This window comes from Cynocephalus volans, chromosome 3 (assembly GCF_027409185.1).
Source record: "Cynocephalus volans isolate mCynVol1 chromosome 3, mCynVol1.pri, whole genome shotgun sequence".
NCBI classification, from domain to species: Eukaryota; Metazoa; Chordata; class Mammalia; order Dermoptera; family Cynocephalidae; genus Cynocephalus; species Cynocephalus volans.
The window spans coordinates 111,905,679-111,928,859 of NC_084462.1; the positions used below are offsets into that span (position 1 = coordinate 111,905,679).

General features: G+C 33.5%; 1 protein-coding gene across 1 annotated transcript in view; it reads right to left on the reverse strand.

The window, feature by feature from the left end:
• The window catches only part of NOVA1 (NOVA alternative splicing regulator 1), a 141,221-nt gene extending 120,485 nt beyond the window's left edge, over positions 1-20,736 (reverse strand). The window contains exons 1-2 of the mRNA XM_063091070.1: positions 20,551-20,736; positions 18,672-18,815 (exon numbers count right to left, since the gene is read on the reverse strand). Coding sequence (XP_062947140.1) covers positions 18,672-18,815; positions 20,551-20,686 — 280 coding nt within the window. The 5' untranslated portion in view covers positions 20,687-20,736. The remainder of the gene's footprint in view (positions 1-18,671; positions 18,816-20,550) is intronic.
• Between the last annotated feature and the right edge of the window lie 2,445 nt (positions 20,737-23,181).

Below are 23,181 nucleotides of genomic sequence, written 5' to 3' on the forward strand. Positions count from 1 at the left end.
AAAAGAATGATTTAAGAAACACATAATTAATAAGCATGCGAAAATAAAATGTTTTAAGTCACAAATTTTAAGCCATAATTTTAAGCCACAAAATTTGATTTTAATGTTAAACTTAAAAATGAAACCAAATGTATATCCTTGTTCCTGTAATACAGGAAGTCACAACCACCACGGTTTTCATATTTTTACATCAGTGATGACATGAACTTCATTTACTGCATCATTTACACATTGACAAGCCTACAGATTTATTTTTGTCTTATTCTGGTACACGTTTCCAGACGTCAAATATCTTTTGCTAGTAAGACATATTGCTAAATGACTAATAAGTAAAGAAGCAAAATTATCCCATAACTATTTCATTTAAAATGTTTGATCTATAAAAACTCAATTTTTCTTCTGTGTGGGAAATAACACAATTTCTTTTAATAATTGAGTACAGAATAAAAAAACAAAATTAAAAGTCTAATTAAACTTAATAGATTTAAATTAAGGAGAGAAGTGAAGTCTATCAACTAGAATAATTTTCCATGGGCACTAAAATGAGAAAATTCAGTCAATAGGCATAAAAGTATCTCAAAGTATTTTACAGACTAACAACTACTATTTGGCAATTAATTTTGTTAGGTATGTAATTTATTCACAGTACAATTCTTAAATAGATGAATTACTGATTTAGCACAGTATTCTAAATGGTTGAACATATATATATCATCAATAATGTATACATATACTACCCAACATGGTCTACATTTCAAGCTAATGGCATCATCTAACAATGGATTTTATTTTCAAATAATCTCATAAACTGGTATGGTTTCGAATTTTCTTAATCCTATTGTTTCACATTTATTTATTTTTGAATATATTTAAGATGTACATGATGTTTTGATGTACATATACAGCGAAATGATTACTACAGTCATGCAAATTAAAATAGCCATCACTTTCCATAGTTAATATTTTTTGAGTGGTAAGATCACCTAAAACCTATTTTTAGCAAATTTTCAGTATACAATATTAACTATAGTTCTCATGCTGTACATCAGATATCTAGACTTATTCATCCTACATAACAAGTTTGTATGCTTTGACTTACTTCTCCCCATTTCTCCCCCCCACCGCGCCCCTGATAACCAGCATTCTACCCTTTATTTCTATTTATTAGACTTTTTTTTTTTCCAGATTCCACATACAATTGAGATCACACAATATTTGTCTTTCTGTGTCTGGCTTATTCTACTTATAATGTCCTCCAGGCTCATCCATGTTGTCACTAATGTCAGTATCTCCTTTTTAAAGACTGAATAATATTCCATTGTGCGCACACATATATATGTATATAATTTATTTATTCTTTAAAACTGAATTCTCCCAGATATAAAAATATTTATGCTCCTATGATGAATATATTGATACTGATATTCCTCAAAATACAGATTATCTCCTATAATGTTCCTTGTAACATAAAATTAAACATGAACCAGACTTCCCAGTGCTTTATCATTTGAAATTATAAATAATTTGGGGGCTTAGTCAGTTAACCCAATAACTAGGTCAGGCTACTTTCTGCCACTTACCAGGAAGTGTTTTAACACTGAACTCACAGCAAACCCACACCTTTCAGTTAATTCTTTACTTGGCTAAGCATGGCAGAATGCATTTTTGCAACATTTGCTTTTGTTTTTAATATCTGCTTTTGTCTTCCATATTTTGTTTCCTTTAAGACAAATATTTTGAACATAATCAGAACAATGGTGGATTAGATGTGGAATTTGACAGAAAGAGAAGGTAAAGATGACTACAAGATTTGTGACCTCAGAAACTGAAAAGATGAAGCTGCAATTAAGATGCAGAACACTGGGAGAAGTTGATTTGGGGGGCTGGAAAAAAGATCAGAATATTTATATTTAAGATTACATTTAATTCTAACATCATATTAGACACATAATAATATAAAGTAGACAGTTGCATTGTAAGTCCGGAGTTAGGTGAAAGTTCCATCAAAAAACAGATGGTTGTTTAAAGCCATGATACTGGATAGGATCATAAAGGGAGTAAGCACAGATAGAAAAAAGATGAGAGTGGTCCAAGGACTGAGCTCAGGGAAAGGAGAAAAAATCAGGAAAGGAAATTTGAGACAGCAACCAGTGAGGCAGAGGGGTGCCAGAAACAAAATAAAATGTTTCAAAGAGGAGGCAGTAATCACTGCGTCAAATGCTGCTGATTGTTGATAAAGATGAAGACTAAGAATTGACCACTGAGTTAGAATTATAGAAGTCACCGGAGACCTTGACAAGAGCAGTTTTATTAGACGGATGAGGTTAAAACCCTAATTGGAATGGCTTCAAAGAGAAATGGGGAGAGAGAAACTGGAGATGGCACAAGTATGGACAACTGGTTTGGAAAGTAAAATAATGGCATAGTAACTGGAACAGGAAGTGGGATAAAGAAAAACAGTTTTTTGCTTTAAACAATAGAGAAGTAATTGAACATTTGAAGGTTGAAAAAAAAAAATCCAGTAGAGTGGGAAATTAATAATGCAGGAAAGAGAAGAAAGAATTATTAAAAGATGTCTGAGTAGGTAAGAGAGAATGGAATATTGAACCAAAGTAGAGCTTGTCTGTTGCTAGGCAAAGAGACAGTTTTATCAGAATAATAAGAGAAAATATAGAGTATACAGACACTGATGTACTTAGGTGGGTAGATCTGATGGCAGAAGCTTGTTTAATTTATTTCAATTACTTTTATTTTCTTAGTGAAGTAGAAATAAGATCACCAATGAGGATCACAAAGGAGGTTTTGAAATTGGTACTTTATTTAATCATATATTGTATAGTCTTAGTTCCAAAGAAAAGCAAAAACATTAATACTGAAAAGGAAATTTGCGTTACTATCAATGTTCACAGCTTAACTCAAATTTCTGTATTTCCCAAAACCATAACCTAATGTAAACAGAGATAACCATTAGTCATCTCTCACCCAGACTAATACAGATTCATCTCCTATGAACTGTCAACATTCAATAATTACTCTCATTCCAATTGGACTTCGCTCTCATCATCTCTACAAATTCTAAGGATCTAAGAATAAATCCATTGCTCTAAAGCTTATTAGGCTCTCAATACTTAAGCATTCTGAGACTGAATGACCTTCAGCAAAGTTTCTCAGGCAGGTTCTTTATTTTTTCCTATAATATCTAGTATTCTTATATGTTCAAAGGTATAACATTCTAAATATAAAATTGAATTTACTCTATACTATGACAGATATGCACTTATATTTTATTTTTTCCACAAAGCAATACAAGAATCAGTATGATCAAATTAAATTTATTGTCCTCCTAAGGGGGTCACACAAAACAAAAAAGATCATATTTACAGTTGTTCTTGCTATAGTAATATGAATTTTAAATATCTAATATATAAATAATATCTAATTTAATATATAAGGCATTTGAATACAGCATTACATTTATACAGTGATTATGAGAAAATATACACATCATAAAAACCAGTTTTAGCATAATGGCAATAGAGAATAAATGTGATGACTCTCAGAAAATGTGGATATGAATTTTTATGAAACAGAAAAGAATAAACTATGGCCCCTAAAAGGGGCCTTTAGTAAAATTACACCCTAGCATTTCTTGAATCTTTTACAGAAGTTGGAGGAACATGAATTAAAATGTTTAACACATTGACAGAAGCAATAAAAAATTTTAATAGCTTAAAAAAAGCTAAAAACAAGGTGATTATGAATTATCACCTATATTATTAAAATCTAACTTCATCATTAATACATTACGATTTTATTTTTTACTAATAGGAAAATAATTATCAGAAGTCTTAGAATCCTGAAAAAGATAAGGAAAGCCAGTATTAAATATTCTGTATGCTACCTGATTTATTCCTGTTAAATTCCTGATCAATATTTTCAACGTTTCATATTTGCATGTACAAGGATGAAGAAGAGAGGGCTGATGAATTAAGTTAATTTTCAAGAGTCATAATACAAATAAACCCATATACTTCATATAAGATTATTACAATACGTTTTAATAGTACAAGTTCACATCCCTAGTTATCTCAGCCACACAGGCAAAAAACAGACAAATAAACAAAGTTCTGCATGTCTTCTGGGGTATCACAGAACACTTTTATTGTTCACGACTGGCCAATATGGGATCCAAACCCTTGACCTTGGTGGTGTTATATATACCACCACGCTCTAACCAACTGAGCTAACCGGCCAGCCTCTCATACAACACTTTTTAGGCTATGCAGTAAAAATACTCACATACCTGAGTATTTAGAAGTGTTATAAACCCATTAACCAAGATAAGTGGTTTGCTGAAAACTCTTTCCTATCTATAAAAACGATCATCACTTGTAATTACCTACTAAAAATAAAAACTTACATAAAAAGGCATTTATGAAGTCTGAAAGGATACCAAAGTATTTCTATTAATTATCTTAAAGGGATGGGATGAGGAGAGGTCAGCTTTAATGTTCCTGTATCACCTGCATTTGTGAAACAATCAATTATTATGTGAAAAAATAATACTTCGATTTCAAGAAATATTCTAATAGAAATGTTTTCCTTTTGGGGGTCATATTAATGTAATTTATTTTACATTGATATCTCTGTTATAAATTTAGTATTATTAAATGAAACAAATATAGAAAGAAGGAGGGGATAAAAAAAAGATAGGGTCACAAAATGCTCATTATATGCCAGATTTCCTTTTTTGATAACTAGACTGACAACTTACAACTATGAGAAAGGTACTGATACCTCATTATTCAGATAAGAAAACTGGAGGTCCAAGAAGATTAAGTGATTGACTAAAATCTTACCAATAGGAAGTGGCAGAGCTGGGATTCAAACCATGGTCTGACACCACAAGTTCTCTAGGACTGGTATTTCATCTTACTTCCACAGGAGGCATTAAGAAGTATTGAAATGATGTGAAAATTCCTTCATAAACTCCACTGTATAATATCCAATAGCATATTTTCCTCAAAAAAATTTTGGTTATAGTGAGTACAACCACAGTGATTTGACTAGATCATGGTGATCTGACTGGACCTTTCTAACCTTAAGTCTGTAATTCAACAAATCTCTAGGGTAATGGTTATACGTGATTTTAAAAGTGAAGAACAAAATCTTACAGGGCTAAACCAAGAACAAGTGAATCATTTCATATCAGTAATCTCAAAAATACGGCAAAATTGCAAATGATCTTAGAGGTCTAATACCAATAGGAAAATAGGAAAATACAAAGATATTGAGGTTCTACGTATACACAGCAAATTTGTTTTTATGCCTCCGTTTTGCTTATTACCATTTTACTTTCAATGGCAAAATTTTAGTTTGCAGGGTTTCCATATTAATTGGATAAAAATTATCAATCCAATGTGGCAGATTAGTGAATCTTGCGTATTTTGAGTACTGTATTTCCAAACTCAAATTTATATGTAATTTGATACAAAGTTACAGAGTAACAGTAAACAAATAGGTTCATTATTAACTAGATATATCACAAATAATTTTAACTTTCACTGTCTTATTTTCTTCATCTGTAAAATGGAGATAAAAATTCCGGCCTACACTGAAATTTTAAGAATTAAAATATGTGACAGAAATATAAGATCTCATTATGACATAAACAATAAGTAACTTTTAGTTGTATGGTCTTAAAATTTTAAAAACCAGATCATTATTTTTCCCATTATTTAAATGCACACATAAAGAAATTCAGAGTCTGGTTCTTTAAAGGGCAGAATTTGCAAAAGATAGTAAATTTAGATATCTATGACTTGACATACTTCCCAAGCCCAAAATTTATTCAAAATTTCTCACAAACAGAATTGTACTTATTCTGCCATATTTTAAATGGTCAAAAATGTATATACTCCTTACCTATACTACTTATCCCTTTAAATTACCTAAATTACTTATCCCCATTGCACTGAAGTTTCTACTTAATTTTAATACAATCTACTGAATAATTTGAAGGGCCTTCAGAAAAACTTTTGATAAAGGTAATTATTTTTAAAAAATCAAAAACAACATTATGTCCAAGAAAGCTGGGAGATGAATTCAAAGTTAAGCATTTTATCACAAAAGAGCAATATTGCTTACAATTTGTTTTTGATGGCTTTCTTGCCAAGACTATATAGAATCTTGAAGCTTTTCTATCAAAACATGTACTTTTTCTAAATATAAAAATACTGTTTTCAGTTCTTAATTATTTACTTTACAAAACCATTTTTGGCCATACCAAGTATATTTAGCATTACTATTCCTAACGAAGTATATATAATTACTACTCACATTCATAAATCTGTCAAACTATATACTATCTTTTTTTAAAAACTCTCATTAATTTTGACAAACTTCAGAAAAGTTAGTAAGATAGATTCTATGTAGATAATTTCAATAGCAAAAAGATTTTTATAAAAGTTGAAAACAGAAATTTATAAAGTAAAGGGTCTGTCAGAATTATAAGCCCACCAGCAAGAGACTATATAACAAAAGTAGCAGTCTTTCACTGTACAATTACTAATCCTACTAATATAGTACACTAAAAATGACAATTGAGATATATGCCAACCTAAACTGCCACATATGACATTTCTAGTTCATTATCACAGTTTGTGTTTTCATACTCAAAGCCATCCTAGCTTTTAAACAAGAAGTCAAATACACCAGGGTGGCTAAAAACATGATAAAGTTTTGAGAGCAGCATACCTTTCCTTGAACAGAACAGGTACACACTTCAGTATAATCAGTTTAAAATACACTGTAAAGAAATGGCTAGAAATTTTCAGTTGAGAATATGTGTTTAAGTACAAAATACAATATCAGTTTAAAGGCAGAATTTGTAAAATATGTTAAATTTAAATAACTGTTATTTTGAAGCAATTCGTAAACTCAAAGTTTCTTCAAAATTCCCCCCCCCCAAAATTGTATTTGCTCTGCAAAACATGTATGCAGTCCCTATTTGTATTATTCACCACATTAAAAAGAAGTCATGAAATCATACCATGATATAGATATAAATTTTAAGGCAATGAGATTTTCCTTATGCTTCCTTTTTGAGTTCAACCTTGAGATATACAACTAGTATTACTGAATTATGAATAGCACTTAAATAAAGATTACACAGTGAATATTTTTATTTTAAATCCCCATCTGGCGTTTAATGTTACTTCAGCTGTTCAATTTTGTAATGTTTCTCTACACAAGTAGCCAATAATTTCACAAATCAGTATAAAATGCTAGATTTTTCATCTTATTTTCCAAATGAAAAAACAGTACCATATTTTTCAGTTATTTTATTAATTCATCCGAATTTTATGAGTTATCAATTAAGATTGATTCTTACATTAGTGACAGAAAATCCTGCAGAATCTCAATAATCAAGCAAAATTCCGAACAAAATAATTATATAAACAGAGAATCCATTAAGCAATGAATAGTAAGTTTCTATTTTCTTTTTCATTGACATAAACATACCAATGCTTCTACAATATACCAAAGGATTTAGTATTTGAATGGCATCAAATTCACACTTGAAAAAAAGTATGTGTGTATACACACACACACACACACATTGTGTAAATCAATAATTTTCATCAAATTAAAATTGAGTGTATCTTTTCATATGCCAAGGAAGCTAGAAAGGCCTACATATTCAGGGAATGTAAGAAATGAAAAAAATTTTATCAGATATATGATTCTCAAGTGCTGTGAATCAAAAGCAAACTAGCAAAAGATATGCTTTCCTTCATACAGCAAAAATTTTTCATTGGTATTTGTCCTTCACTAGGTTCCCACATTTTTTTTCTTCCACACTTGGTGCATAATTGCTTTAAACACATCTCTTACATTTCCTAATATCTTTCTTCTGTATTCCTAGTTGCCTCACCTTTTGTCTTTTCCTTTCTAATAAACTAAGTCTTTCTTTGATTCTATTTATATTTCCTAAGCAATAAGCTAGGCTCTTCAATCTAATATTTAATTCTGCTTTTAAACTGGGGCAATCCTTCCTTCAGAGTACAAGTATCACTATTTATATTTCCATGGATATTTTAATTACAGTACCACTGTCAGTCATTTTATAGATATAACAGATGCATATTTTTAAAATAATTCTTGCTAATGATGATCTCCAAGATGATTATTTTTCAATCAGGCTTTTTTCTTTTTCATATGTAATACACTGTCTCTTATCTGTACAAATATCCATAGTGTCTCTCCCAGACGCTCCCCCCACTTTCCCAACAGCAATATCCACTTTTTATCCAAGAAATACCAAACTACTTTTGGACCCTTGAATATACCAGAATATTTTTCATATCTCCAAGTCTAAATACTTTGTTTCCATGCTTTAAATGACCTTCCACTCTTGTCCACCAAGCAAGTTAAAAGTCAACCCTTTAAGCCCTGTCACCTCCTCTTTAAAATGTTCTCTGAAGTCTAAACTCCTCTCCCAAGACCCTGCCACTGACAGAAGTAATTTCAACTTCTAGATATAATTATACAGTTATCAAGCTTTATTATAACCAGATATTCATCTTTTTTGTTTCTTCTTGATCCACTGCTTGAAAGTAAGATCTTCAGGACATTGTGTATTAGTTCTAAACTCAAAGACAGCACAGAAATGTCTATTGAACTGTTAAAATCTGGGCATGTCTGTGGCAGAGACAAGCAGAGAAAACAGCCAGGTAAAAGAACACTATTACAGAGTTACTTTGACCCACTGTTCTTCACCAGCTTATATAAATAAATTAAATAAATAAAATTTATGAAAATGTGGGTGATTAATCATAAGGCATGAATGAGAGTACTTCTGTTAAATCTTAGATGTTTCAATTGGTTTATTGGGGCAAAAATCAAACCATGTTTTTATACAATAAAAACACTAGTATTTTATGCATCTCTCTAAATTTTAAATGTTTACAAAGTTTTTAAAGACTGAAATACCCCAAACTCTATAAATGTCCTAAAATTTAAATTTCAAATATAGTAACACAGACTAACACCTTGATATCCAGGTTAGTCAAACTCAAAGCAAATAAGTTCCACTCTACTACATAGCTGGTATACTTTTTTTTTTTTAAGTAACTAAGAAAATTAAATTGTCCCGCTTCCAAAAGTTACAATGTAATTTCCTCCCACAAAGTCAGCTGTCAACTTTCCCACTATAGGCAGGAAAGAAGATATATTATAAATAAAACATTTAGTAATCATATTTTTAATACTGTCACTTTAGTGGTCAGTAATCTTTGATTTTCAAGGTATCTCAAGAAAAATCACGAGTGGTCTCTGTTCCTTACTGTACATGTGGCCATGTGGCCATAAACAAACTATAACGTGATCTAGCTTTAAAATCTTATAATATAGGTACTTTTAATTACCGTGTTAATAACTAGATCTTAATTAAGCTCATGTTGCTTAAGTCAGAGCATTTTAAGGGTGGTCTTCATTTTAGAAGTAGCTTTGAAGTACTCTCCACAATACTGGCGTTCAATTTCCTTCACACAGGATAGCATGCTAAATAGAAAGCAAAATTCCTCTGTCAGACTCCACCTTTCTTCCTTAATTCCTGGCCAACACCTGTCTTAACATTCCTACGCACTTCGTGTTTGTATGAATTTCTGAATTCATTATTTCACCTATCCAAAAGTATAAATTTTATACACACGTGCATGAGTAAAGACTATCACAAAATATTATCTGTTTTAAAGCGAAAAAGGAAGTCTTCAAAATCATGTTAAGTACTTCTATAATTACGTTAAAAAGTAGTCCTTAAGCCTATAACTCAATGAAAACAACATCAGAATTCTAGTTAACTGAGAAGTGGACTAATTTAATGAAGTGGATAGACAAAAAAGAGAAAATAGTGATGTTTCCAAATTAATAATTATTGTATAATATAGCTACATTTTTACTTACGTTGCCTTACAATTAGCCTCATGCTTCTTTTTTTCATCATAATATTTTATTCTTTTTAAGCCAACTGTTAAGAATACCCAGCTAAATACACCATGCTTAGGAAAGTTTTTATAAAAGTCATAAAAACTTGGAAAACATATATACTCTTGAAATAATTCTTGAAAACAATATTTGACTTTAAAAAGTCTACATATTTCTTTTCTCAAGGTCAATACTCTGTTTAGCCAAAAATAAAAAGTCAAAAAATAGAGCTAAGGAACAATGGAAGCAAGAAAAAGGAAATTAGCAAATAAAGAAAGATAACAAAGCTGCAGAAATCAAATCACCCTAAAAACACTGACATTTTCAAACAGTAAAATTATAGGAAAACAGAAAATAACCAGGCTATATGCTCCAGGCAATATACTCTATCATATCCTTTTTTTTTAAATGTGTGTTAATGACTAAAGAACACCCTGTCTGTGAACCTACAGTGTAGCACATCAACTAAAATAACAAAATCGTAAAATAACTACATAATATAAAAAAGTTTAAACAAAATTTAAGGGGACAATAACAAAGCATAACTTCAGGGTAAAGTAAAGCATGCCTATATTCCTTTAACAAATGAAAGATAATAATTCTAAGTGATAATGACCTAACAGTTGCCTACACCTGGGCTCATAGGAAGCATCTGATAAATACACGATTAACAAGAGAAAAACTTCCAGACAAATTTCACACTAAACAATGAAAGTAGGTTTTTTTTAAAAAAGTACCTCCACGACATTTTAAAGAAATCATAAATTAGTCTTAGAAAAATAAAAACATGAGTTACACATAGAATAATTTAAGACAAAGTATGTGAACGATCTTTTCAAGTAAAGCTCACTTGTCTCTAACACTAATCCTTCAAAAACAGATATTACAGTTCTTGTAAAGCATTTAGCAACATAAAACAAATAAAAAGAAAACATTTACCCCACTAGCTATTATTACGTATTACTGAAATGTACTATACCATTCCTTCTCTTTGGCCTTTCCTCCAAATTACTGGATCTTAAAATAAAGTCACTGCCCAATCTAATTCCTAGAGCAGCAAATTATTAACAATTTAAATGCATATAACCTTCTTCTTTAAGATCAGAATGATTTTTTAAAACTAAATAAACTGAGAATCAGCATTTATTATATCCTAGAAGGAATGCAGGATTTGATATCTTATTTAGTTAATGAACTTGTGTGAAAATTTATACTGTGAATAGAATCATGGGGCCTTCAATGTATAACTATTCCCAAAAATCTACAAAATTGAAAGAAAAGTTATTTCTCAAAAATTCAAAAATTATCCTTAGTTTTTCACAAGGAAATTAGGAAATACTACCACGTAAAATTTAAAAATAACTGAGTTCAGAATAAAATTCATAAAAAATTACAAATATACTGAACATCAGTAAGACATAAAACAGGTCTTGGAAAGAAAAATATAGTATTAATTTCAAGTATCAGTTATTAAATAAAATTAGTTTAAGAATGAACAAAAATGCTTTATTTTCCACACCAAATAATCTTACCTGAATCATTTTGCTGTTAAAAAACTCAAGATACTGATTTCATTTTTCATCTGGTCCTGTCAACGATGCTATGACAGGCCCTGCAGGAAGCAGCAAAAGATCAATGATGGAGTGCATATAGTATGTGTTTTCATGATCAAGATTTGTCATGGAAAAGGATATCCATGTAGTGGTTTGAAACCTAGCAAATACCAAAAATATCTCAAAAAGTTTATCAGTGTATACATAGCATTCCTTTTTTACTTTGTAGATTTAGAATGTTTCTTCTTATTCACTGTCTTCTTCAAAAATTGAAAAATCATGGTAAAGTATATATGTGAAATCTTTAAAGCATTATTTTTATATTGATAAGAATTGATAAGAAAACAATAGTTCGCAATGTCAAAAATAAAAAAGCTGGATTGAAAAATGAAATGATATATATTTAAAAGTTTTGGAATGATTCTCGACCTCTATAGAGAATTGTTTTAATCTTATTTCCTTAATTACTATAATTACCAAGAAATTACCAATTACTCATAATTAATTTTAAAATAAAAATTTTAAAATAAAAATTCTTTTCTTATAAGCAGCAGCTTCAGAATCAAATAGTTATTGCCAATACTGGTAAACATTCCTTCAGGAAAAGTACATAGGTTACCAAAAATATTAGAAAAAAGTATCTGTGCAAACTCCAAAACTTAATTACTATTGGGTAATTAACAAGTTCTACTCAATGAATACCAAAAAATTTAAAGTAGTAAAGCTAATAGAAGAGTCAAAACTACAAAACTGCTTCACAAAGACTCCAAATGTTTTTTGTAATCGAAATTATTTTAAAATAGTATAGCACCTTGCCAGATTTAAAGAATTTTTAGTATTTAGTAATTTTTAGTATAGCACCTTGCCAGATTTAAAGAATTTTTTACCTTAGGAATTGTTTTCCATTCAAATGCCAATCAGTGAATAGGACTGTGATAAGAGACACCTATATTCATTATGAATACTATTAGAACACAGAAAAAACTTCTACATATGTCATAGAAACAATTCTACATTAGAACTTCAAGCATATTGAGAAATTAAAAACAACAGAAACAAATGACAGACTAATTTTTTTGAGTTTTTATTTGACGAAATTTTGATTTACTCATAATAAGATATGGTAAAGAACCACTTCAACAGCACTCCTATATTAAGTTCAAACACCTTAAAAATATTTTTTAGTATGCTATACCTGTCTTGATTGTTGGAACACTTCACAATATTCTGCAAAGTTTCCTCACCAAAGCCCCCAACATGCTAAAAAGATACAACTTAATTTTACATGGTTTACTTCTCCTATAAAAATAAACAAATGTTAATCTAAGATAATAATTTTTAAGAGAACTACAAAGTATTTCCCCTTATTTCCACTCATTCATGCTTTACAAATGTACTTGTGAAATAGGGAAATTTAAATACTTCTAACTTAAGATTATTTTCTTTGTATTTCTCTACTTAAGTCCATCTCCTTTTTATGTACATCTTATCAGATTCATGGAAAAATCATTTTAGTTGCAAGTATATCTATGTTAAAAATAGGGGAAAGCTGATGCCGTATCTTTAAAGAACATGATGAAGAAAATGAAAACTTCAACAACTCAAGCATCAGAAAGTACTGAAAAGTACTGCTTCATTTTTTGCATCCTGCATTTTATACCATGACACTTCAGTCTCTGAGGGTCAGGTTAATTAAACTCCATAGCAGCTGCAGTGCAATATGAGACACACACACTGCTGCAGTTCCCACCAGTCCAGTCCAATTACCTGTAGTATTCCAGCACTGGACAAGTGACAACCAACCTCTTCTCTCTAGTCACTTGTTCCCACTGGTCTACTGATAAATGTTAGAACAAACTAACCTCTTTTTGGAAAAGACTGCAAAGCTGAATGCACCTGCTGCAGGCTGCAATGATGAGTCCCAGAGAGATGTTTGTCAGTTAGATCTCTGCAGATGTTGTTTAACTTTATGCTAGAGCTGTATCCAAAGATGGAAATGAGATGGCAATCAAGCACAAATCTCCCACCCTCATCCCTTGGTTTTATTTTGAAAAGCTACACTTGCTCATAAAAGTTGTGCTTTAAAACATAGCTCTACTAAACTGAAAACAACTAAGACTAAACTATACGGTTTAAAAAAAAAGTTTTAGGTGCTGAATTTTAGTTAACAGATAGTATAACATGTGTTCCATAAATGCCATTTGTGCCATTTAATAATTTTTTTTAAACTTTCTTAAGCCCGAGCAAAACAAAATAAAATAATTATAAAACACACAAGTTTTGGCTGATCGTTGTTAGTGGGGTTTTTAGAGATACTGTATACTCCTCAGCATTTCTAAGACACAGAACGTTTTTCCTCATGGTATATTATACATGAAACATCTTCAATACATAATTATCAAACCAGTTCAACAACTGTGTTCACTATTTTTAAAATATTCCAGAAATTCTTTGCAAAGTTTATTTGCAAAGCAATGTTGTCACATGTATTCCTTTACAATGTCACAAAGTTTAAATGAGCTATTTTTCCAAAATCCAGAAGGCTTCAAGTAGCAAATTTTAAAGTGACATTGTGCTATGTGATTCGTGAAAACACCAACACTATAAATTAATAATTTCCCATAATTTATTAAGTTGATAATAGAAGATAAAACATCAAAATAAAATAAAAAGAATTAAATAAAATGAACAGTTGAGATTTTTAATACTAATTCATCTTTCTGCAAATTCCACACCACAAAATACTTGCATATGTTAAATATAAAAGCTATATATTTTGAAAACTGCAATGTTAACATAGATTGTACTATGTAATGTTTCTTCATATCGTAAGATTTCCTACTGCTTAAAATAAGAGAGTAAAATATTAAAAATAAATTAAAACTAAAAATACAGCAAATTTTCAGAGAAATACTTCTAAGTGAAAGATTATGTTTCTCCTTCAACTGAGGATATAGAGAGACAAAATATAAAGTAACCCATAACAATAGGTAGTATGTTAAACATAAACATAACAACTTTAAGATTTAAGGAAAAACTGTCAGCAACTCTGATCATACTAAAGCAAAGGTATAGCAGAGTATAATGACAACTATCCAATTAAACCCACCCAACAGTGTTGGAAATTATACTACGTTATTTTCTCTACTTATTACAATACTATTTATCGACTAATTTTGCCTTAAAATACATACCAAAAATTTTCTATGATGCTTTGCATCTAAGTTCAAAGAAAAAAGTACAGACTGCAACTTTTAGAAGAAAAGTATTCCCAATGTACTGCCATTATTGTAATATTCTTTCTTCAACAATGTAAACAGAAGTAATGTTTCAAACACCATTATCTCCCCTGATTTTCAAAAAATGATCATTCTTATACAATGACAACCCTAAAGGTTAAATTGGCCACTGAATTTCCCCCATGTTAAAATAAAAGCTGTGTGGGGGCATTTCCTTCACTAAAAGAAAATTTTACTTACATTCTGCTTTCTCAGGATTTAAAAAAAAATTTAATGTATAAATGGTGTGTGATTAAAAATAAAAAAAACACCACCCAAGTTAGACGGTGACAGAAATCAAGATATAATGAATATAGGAATAATACTAGTAAATTAAAATTTTAACTGAAGGCACACAAAAGAAAATAACTTATGTTAAATGTAATCCAGATTTATAATGACAAATATGAAAACAATACAAAATACACACAAATAGATTCCAATATTATAGTGTAAGATTCCTGTTTGACTGATATAATGAATATCTCCAGTACCACGTAATAGAACAAAAATAAGTATACTATGAAGTGTTCTAAAATCTAGAGCACACATGAAAATATTTATGTTATACGTCCTTTATATTATTTCCAGCCAATAATGTATTCAATAAGTTTTACCTACCCAAACCATTCATTAAATAATTTTAACAGATAAAACTAATCTATTAAAAACTAAACACATCTTCAGATGCCAAATAAAAGAAAAAAATAACAGTATCGCCATTCTGAAAATGCATATAGTAATATATTCCCCAAAATGAGAAAGCTGTTTTTTGCTACAAGGCAACTTTATGTAACCTAATTATAAAAAGATATATAAATAAATCAAATTAGGGTCCTATAATCAAGTAAGAAAAAAAGATAAATTCCTAAACGATCAGTAATAAGTTGGTATTACACAAAATTAGATTTAAAAAACAGATAAATGAATTACACAGCACAGCAAAAAGTAAAATAAATCTACTTGTAGATCATTTTTCTGTAATTACAGTAATTGAAAAATGCACTTTACAATTCCTCATCACACAATTTTCCCAAGTTATTTTATTTAATATATAACATGTCGAAATATACAATGCAATATCAAGCTGTACCAATTCTAAATTCATATCAATTAATATGCCAAAATGTTTTCTTCATTTCAACCAAAAATTTTAAAAATTACTCAGAAAGGGAGGGTTGCTTAAAATTTAAGATTTTAAAGATATAACCTGAGCAAAAAAAGGAAGACAAATATGAGAAGACTATATTGGCTATAACATACCTACCATTTGAATTGAAATTTATTAAAATGTCCCCAAAGGGTGTGTTTGTATTCTGTGTTATACATCCAGAAGAAAGTTTTCGCAAAACACTAGTATTTTATTTAACTAAATCTTATGAACACAATTACATTCTGTGTCAAAACTTCAGTAATTAGAGAAAATCCGATAGGTTACAACTAAAGTATACTTCTTCCCAAATACACTCTTACAAAAAAAATGCCTCATGAAATAAACATCACGCATATTTATTCTAATAGAATATGACAGTCATGAATATATCTATTTATCTGAAAGACACAAAAATGGGCTTCTGAATTATTGCATAAAATCCTACAAGAAATTTTTTATAACTCAGTGATATGAATCACAGCTTTATAATTTAGCTCCTCTGAAATGTACGAGGTAAGTATGCCTTATGTTTATCTAAGTAAGAGAAGTTGAAAGGAGCTCAGTGCAGAATACCAGGACCTTAGATAATCGCACAGGCTTGTGGTCAAGTGTGAACAAAAAGACTATCAAAATTGAAGTCTATCTGAAAAATAGAGATTATCTGCCCAAATAGGTAATAATCTAGTTAAAATCATATTTTAATACAAACTGTTCAGAATTCTTAAAGCTTCTTATACACTGCAAGGTTTTATTTTATCCTTAAAATTGATTCCATAGTGTTTCCACCTGTTACAGGCAAAGTATAAGCCTTCTTTTATCCGACATTTCAACTAACATTTGATCAGGTTACGTCACTACACACACAAAATATTATTCAATGCGTTCCAGCTTTCCATTTTTTTCCAACGGATATTCTTGCTTTATACAAATAACATGCCTCCGAACTATAAATAAGCAATGTCAATGTAATAAGAAAAAAATGCACAACCAAGTGGATTAAAAACAAAAGATCTAATTCTTAGTGCACCCTTTCCAACCCACTGAAAATAAACTATATTCAAATAAAAAGGCATTTAATTTACTATTTGGAATATCCTTGATAAACACCAATTTTCTGTAACATCACTGCACATCTGATACCACCTCATGTATAATGCAAAAAAGCTATTTCATTTTCATCTATTGACAGTGAATTTAATTTACCATTGCAGCTCTTTTCCTAGAATTATCACATTATTAATTCTGCAATCAAGCTCTTTTGAGTGCTTTTATTTGTACTAAGGGTTTTCACAGTCCCACACTGATCTTTTTTCATCATAATATACCTTTTAAACATATGAATGTGAATTTGTTAGCAAACTTTCATAATGCATAAGGAAAGTTTCAGAGACAAGGAAAGCCATCTACAAAACTACACTCAGAAAACAAACTTTAGAGATACCTCATATCTAATGATTAAATTTTAGTTTAACAAATGTAATGTTTACCAAAAATAGTACATTTAATTTATATAACTAAGTGATAGTTTCAACCATTCTAAAACCTTCTTATCCAGTATAATGGTCCATTTCTACTATCAAGTGATTGGCTATGAAAAAGAAGTCCTCCAAATGTTCTGCTTACATTCATGCCAGATGTCTTTGCTGTATTAAAGAACTCTTACTGAAATGGATCACTGAAAGCAAATCAGCTTTTCTTTTCTACCAGGAAAAAAAAAAAATAAGCAGTATTGGTCCCCTCAGCACTGAATTAATATTTTTTGATAGCTACAAAGATAAAATAACCCCCAAAATGCAGAAAGCTAGATCTAAGAAGAAGAAAATAAACTAAAATGCAAATATTGTATTATCTAGGAGATGCACAATTCAACTGTGGATATTTCTCCATTAAACTTAAAATATGTGTGTTAACTATCAAAATGACTTTAAAAAAAGGAAAGAAAAAGATGAACATGCAGAACTGTAAAACACTTGAAATAAAAAAGCACACTGAAAAGTAAAATAACAAAAAAATCATACCACCTAGGAAACTTGCCATATTCCAGTAGATTACTGTACCATACTAACTGTTAACATATTTTAATCAAATACGGCTCTTAAAACAAATTTTGAGGCATTGCTTTACTTCTTGCACAGTAATAGAGTAGATTTCCTTATCCCAATTACATTAAAACCGCAATATTTTAAAAATCTGAACAGGCAGCACTTGTCCTCTTTACTTCATTCCAAGGCCAACAAACAAAGCAATGAAGCAGAAAGAGGTACATAATGGATTCAGAAGTAAATGGTCCATTCTTTAAGAAGCTTCTCTACCTCCCCCCCTCTGAATTCATTCTAGACTAATTGTCATTACAATGATGTCTGAAAACTTAAGAAGAACCCTATTTCCTGATGCCAGCTGTCCAGGTTTCTACCTTTAAATTTGAGGTTTTTTCCTAATGAGAAGTATTCAAAAATACCCAAAAGAATCATCTTGCAATTGGTCTAAATCACATACATAGTATAAAAATTATAGGAAAAAGACATAATCAACAATAGGAATATTCTGAAAATTTTTCCACAATATACTATAATATAGCAATATATAAATAAAAAGTCTCCACTATTGTTTAAAAATTTCTTTCAAGACAACACACAACACAAGTAGATCTCTTTCTCTCCTTAGGGATTCATCAAACAATCTCTTTACTACTGCACCTACCTGGATAAAAATCTTTGGACTTAGACAGCTTGATGGTGGCTCCAGTTTCTTTTTGCAACTGAACAATTGTCTGTCCTCCCTTCCCAATTATAGATCCAGCAGCATAACTGGGTATGAGAACTTTTAGAAAATACTGGCCGTCTTCTGAAAAATGCAAAGAAATATATTTGGTTAACATGGTATTTTTAAACTTTGTATCCCCTCTCCACCCTCAAGAGAGAAAAACTGCAACTAAAGCATTGGGCACACAGCTGCAGGAAATAAGGAGTTAAAATTTTTTAAGAAGTAAAATAAGCCAATTACACTGAAAAATAAATATGTGCAAAATGTTTCCCATTTTGTAGAATTTATACTTTCAAACATGATATTAAAATCTAAACATGTTTTACTATTTTGCAGCACTGTACAAACTGATGACTAAATTCCAGTTGTTATTCCAAACATGGAAGTCTTCCAATTCTATCTGTGGTTACTATGGCAAAATGAAATGAACTGACCCTTTAACAAAACTTCAGGGATTTATAAGATGACAAATCTTCACTTAACATACTGAAGAAGGAAAAAAAAAAAAATCCCAGAACTGTAAGTAGTGATGAGCTATATTTGCTTGTGATTAGCAAACACATAAGGACTACAATTAGCCATTGCTTGTATCTTTAAGTACGCAAAACAACCATGCTCCCACCATATAATTCACCCAATCTGTACGGTATTTTCCAAGCCTTCAATAACTGCCAGGAGACAACTGAATGTAGTGGACTGGCAAATCTAACTAATCCTGGTGTATTTCTTTAGCACTTCTTAGTCTACCATGATCTCGTTTAAGCTCATTAATTAAAAGGACCTTAAAAGAATCTTGACAATACTAAAAAGCTTAGAAGTCATTTATATTAGACTTAAAAGTGACCAAACAGATAATGTTCCTTCTCCAAAATAACCACAATTTTTAAAACGCAGAGGGGGTCGATGAACCAAGAAAAAGAAAATGAAATGTTTCAGAAAATAAAGCCAACTCCATAAACTTTAATTTCCGTCCACCTGATCATGTTTTAAATACGAAACACTCCAGAAAATACAGCTTTCTAATGTGAATGAGTGTTCCGAATTTTGCAGTGTGCCACTCACAAGACCCCCATCCGTCTCTTATGTATATGCTAGAGATAAATTCACCTCTGCTTCGATGCATTGGGTGCATTGTTAAGATGACTCCAGTACAAATGAAGAAGCGATACCGGTCCCGTTATAACTCATCTTCCAAGGAAGCGCAGGATGTTAACTAACAAGTCACCGAACCAGACACCCCCACCCTCATATGCACACCCCTGAAAACAAATCAATGAGATATTTGCACCGACAATATAAGTGAGGTAAGGGCATGCACTCATCAAGATTTTGCATACTACTTGTAGCCCGAAGCAAGGAGATGGAGAGAGGAAAAACTCTCAGGCGCCCCAATCATTTACAATCCGCTACCCAAGTGCCATTTATTTATTTATTTTATCAGACTGTTAAATGCAGCGCGCATCTTTGGGCGGCCATCACCTCACTCGGGGGTCATCCTCCTCCTCCTTAACGGACTGTTGCCCAGGTCTAGAATATTTAAATGGTCCGCCTCTCGACCGATTAAATGGAAAGATAGATCTATTCCGAAAAACTGGTCGCCATTTTGATGAATGATAAACACAGAAATGGAAATGTGTTGGGGACGGCGAGGAGCGGGGCAGGTGCAGGGGAGGGGGCGCAGGGCAGGGGCGCGCGAGCAGCCGGGTTCGGGCTGGAGGTGTCCGGGCCGCGAGAGGGAGGGCGGGCGGCGGGAGGGAGGGAGGCAGGGGCGGGCGGCGGGGGTTGGGGCCAGCGGGGAGGTGGAAGCGATACCCACCGCCCGTATTGGTCCTCTTGGTGCTGCCGGCTTCAGGGGGGGCTTCCAGCGGCCTTTTCCGCGAGTCCGGCGGGTCCAGGTCTATGGGAACCCCAGTGTGGGTCCCGTTCTGCTGGATGGGAGCTGCCGCCATCATGTTTGCAGTTCCTGCCGCTGCTACCGGGAGAAGGTTCTCCCTTTTGTTTTGGCTGTTTCTTTTCTTTTTTTCTTTTTTTTTTTTTTTTGCGTTTGGGGTTTCTTAAGGGTTGTTTTTGTTTTTGTTTTTGTTTTAATCGGATCAGTAGAAATCTCTTTAAGAAAAAAAGCAATGTTGCTGGTTTGTTCTCACTGGGGAGGGGGCAGGGCTGAGGAGCAGCTGCAGTGCAGTGTCAGAAAGGAGACAGGGGAATGGAGGGGGTGTGAGACACGGAGGGTGAAAGAAGGAGAAGAAAGGAGAGAGGGGGAGAGAGTGGAGAAGGGAGAGGGGCGAGTGAATGAGCGGGAGGAGGGGAGCGGGGAGGACGGGCAGAGGGAGTGGGAGAGCGCGAGGGCTGGCGGGGCGCGGGGAGAAGCCGAGGAGGAGGGGAGAGTGAGGGAAAGAGTGAATGAGCAGGAGGAGGGGAATGAGGTGGATGCCGAGAGAGGAGCGAGCGGCGGAGGAGGGCAGGAGCCGGGAAGGAGCGCGGCGGTCCCCGCGCCGCGCTAGCGCTGCGCTCGCTCCCGCTGCTGGTGCTGCCGCCGCCGCCGCTGCCGGAGCGGTTCTGCCGTTGCCTGGGCTGCTCGGCGCTGCTGCTGCTGCCGCCCGGTCTCGCTCATTATTTCTCCCGCTTGTGGGGGGGCTGGCGGGGAGGGAGGGGGATGGCTGCGAGGGGAGGGTAGAGAGGGGTTGAGTTCGCAGACTCCCACACACTTCGCGCTCGGGTCCCTGCCTCTCAGCAGCGCCGCCGCCGCCGCCGCCTCCCAGCGCCGATGCCTCAGCCTGCGGGACGGCGTGGAGGGGGGGGCCGGAGGGGGCGGCCGCTGAAGCGGGGGCGCTGTGTGAGTGTGTGTGCGCGTGCGTGTGCGCGCGCGGAAAAAGCGCGTGCGCGGAGGCGCGCGCTGGCGGCGGGGGCGGGGGCCCGGGTGCTCCTGTGGGAAGGGAGGGGTGAGAGGTCGCCGGTCCCCGGCAACACGGCTCAGGCAAACGTAAGTGGCTTGTAGCAGAAACCAAGGGGTCCACGAAACCGCTAGGCTGGAAGGCGGGAAGGAGCGATTAATGACAGCCTTGCCAGCCAATAAAATGGAAATGTGAGAAAGGTTCTTTAGGCCCCTTCCCAATCAGGAAACTTAAGTGATGAGAGAGGGAGCGAGGGGGTGGGGTGTGATCTTGGTCCGGCTGGGACTGGAGCGGCGACAATTTTGGCTAGTCTGAGAAGGGCATTCGAGTGACCGTTGACAACGGGTGGGACAGCGTCAGGGCTGGGGGAAGAACCAGAACTTTACGCTTCCAGGACTTCTAGCTAGGTGCATTAGTTTTTAAGAGTTAGGTAAAAGACCTTAATTAGTTCGCATTTCACCAATGGGCACTTTTCTACGGGGCGATTTCATCAGAGGAGGATTTGTTAATCGTGCTGTGTGACACCGTTAAGGGACTTACAGTGTCGTCACTCGCCGCCTTAAATCCTTTCGGGAACAAGCCAGGTTATAAATAAATAGAACTAGGTGTGGGTCTCCCCTTCACAAGGCGCTGGGCAGTCAGGCTAAAGACAGGCAACAGCTGAGTGTGTATACCAAACTAAATATTGAACGAGATATGAGTGTTGAATTAAAATTCACTGCAATGTACACAGTTTGTGATTATACGGATCTTGTATGTATCATGAACCTGAACCTCAACCCTGCACTAGAAAAAATATTGTAGCTGGAATAGACTCTGAAAGGACCTTAGAGATTATCTAAATCAAGTCCCTCATTTTACAGATGAGTAAACTGACTCACTGAAGTATTTTGCTGAAGGTCATCCATCAAGTTAGTAGTTTAATTAACTCAGTGTGCTAGGAAGCAGGGGTAGTGGAAAAGTATGGGTTTTGGAGTCCTAAATCTTGGTTTCACGTCCTTGCAGGCTGTTCTAAAAGTATGTCTTGGCCAAATCCGTTAACGTGTTGTCATTTGTTAAGAGCTTCCCATGTGGGAAGCACTTTATATGCTATGTCCATTGCATGCAGTGTTTCGTGTAGTTACTACTATCCCTATTTTATGAGGCAGTTTAAGTTTAAAGATATTAGTAATTTACCCAAAGTCATTGTAGTAATAATTCAAACTCAGTACTTCTTGGCTCCAAAGTCTGTCTGCTTGAATATTGCAATAAACTAGAGTGTCAGGTTTTATCCCAGTTAAGACAGGGATTGCAACTCCAACTTCCACAATTCTTAGGAGTCAAATGAAGTAATATATGTGGCAGTGTGTTCCAAACTGTAAAAAGGTATAAACACATTCACCAGTATTTAGAATATACTCCTTCCTTATACATTCCATTACAGGACTTCAACCTGAAAGATCGCTTTCATACTAAGCTAGCAAAGGAACGGACTCCACTGTAATTATGAGAGCATGGTATTCTAATGAAAAATAAATGCATATCTGAGGCAATAACCAGAGAATATAATAAGATTT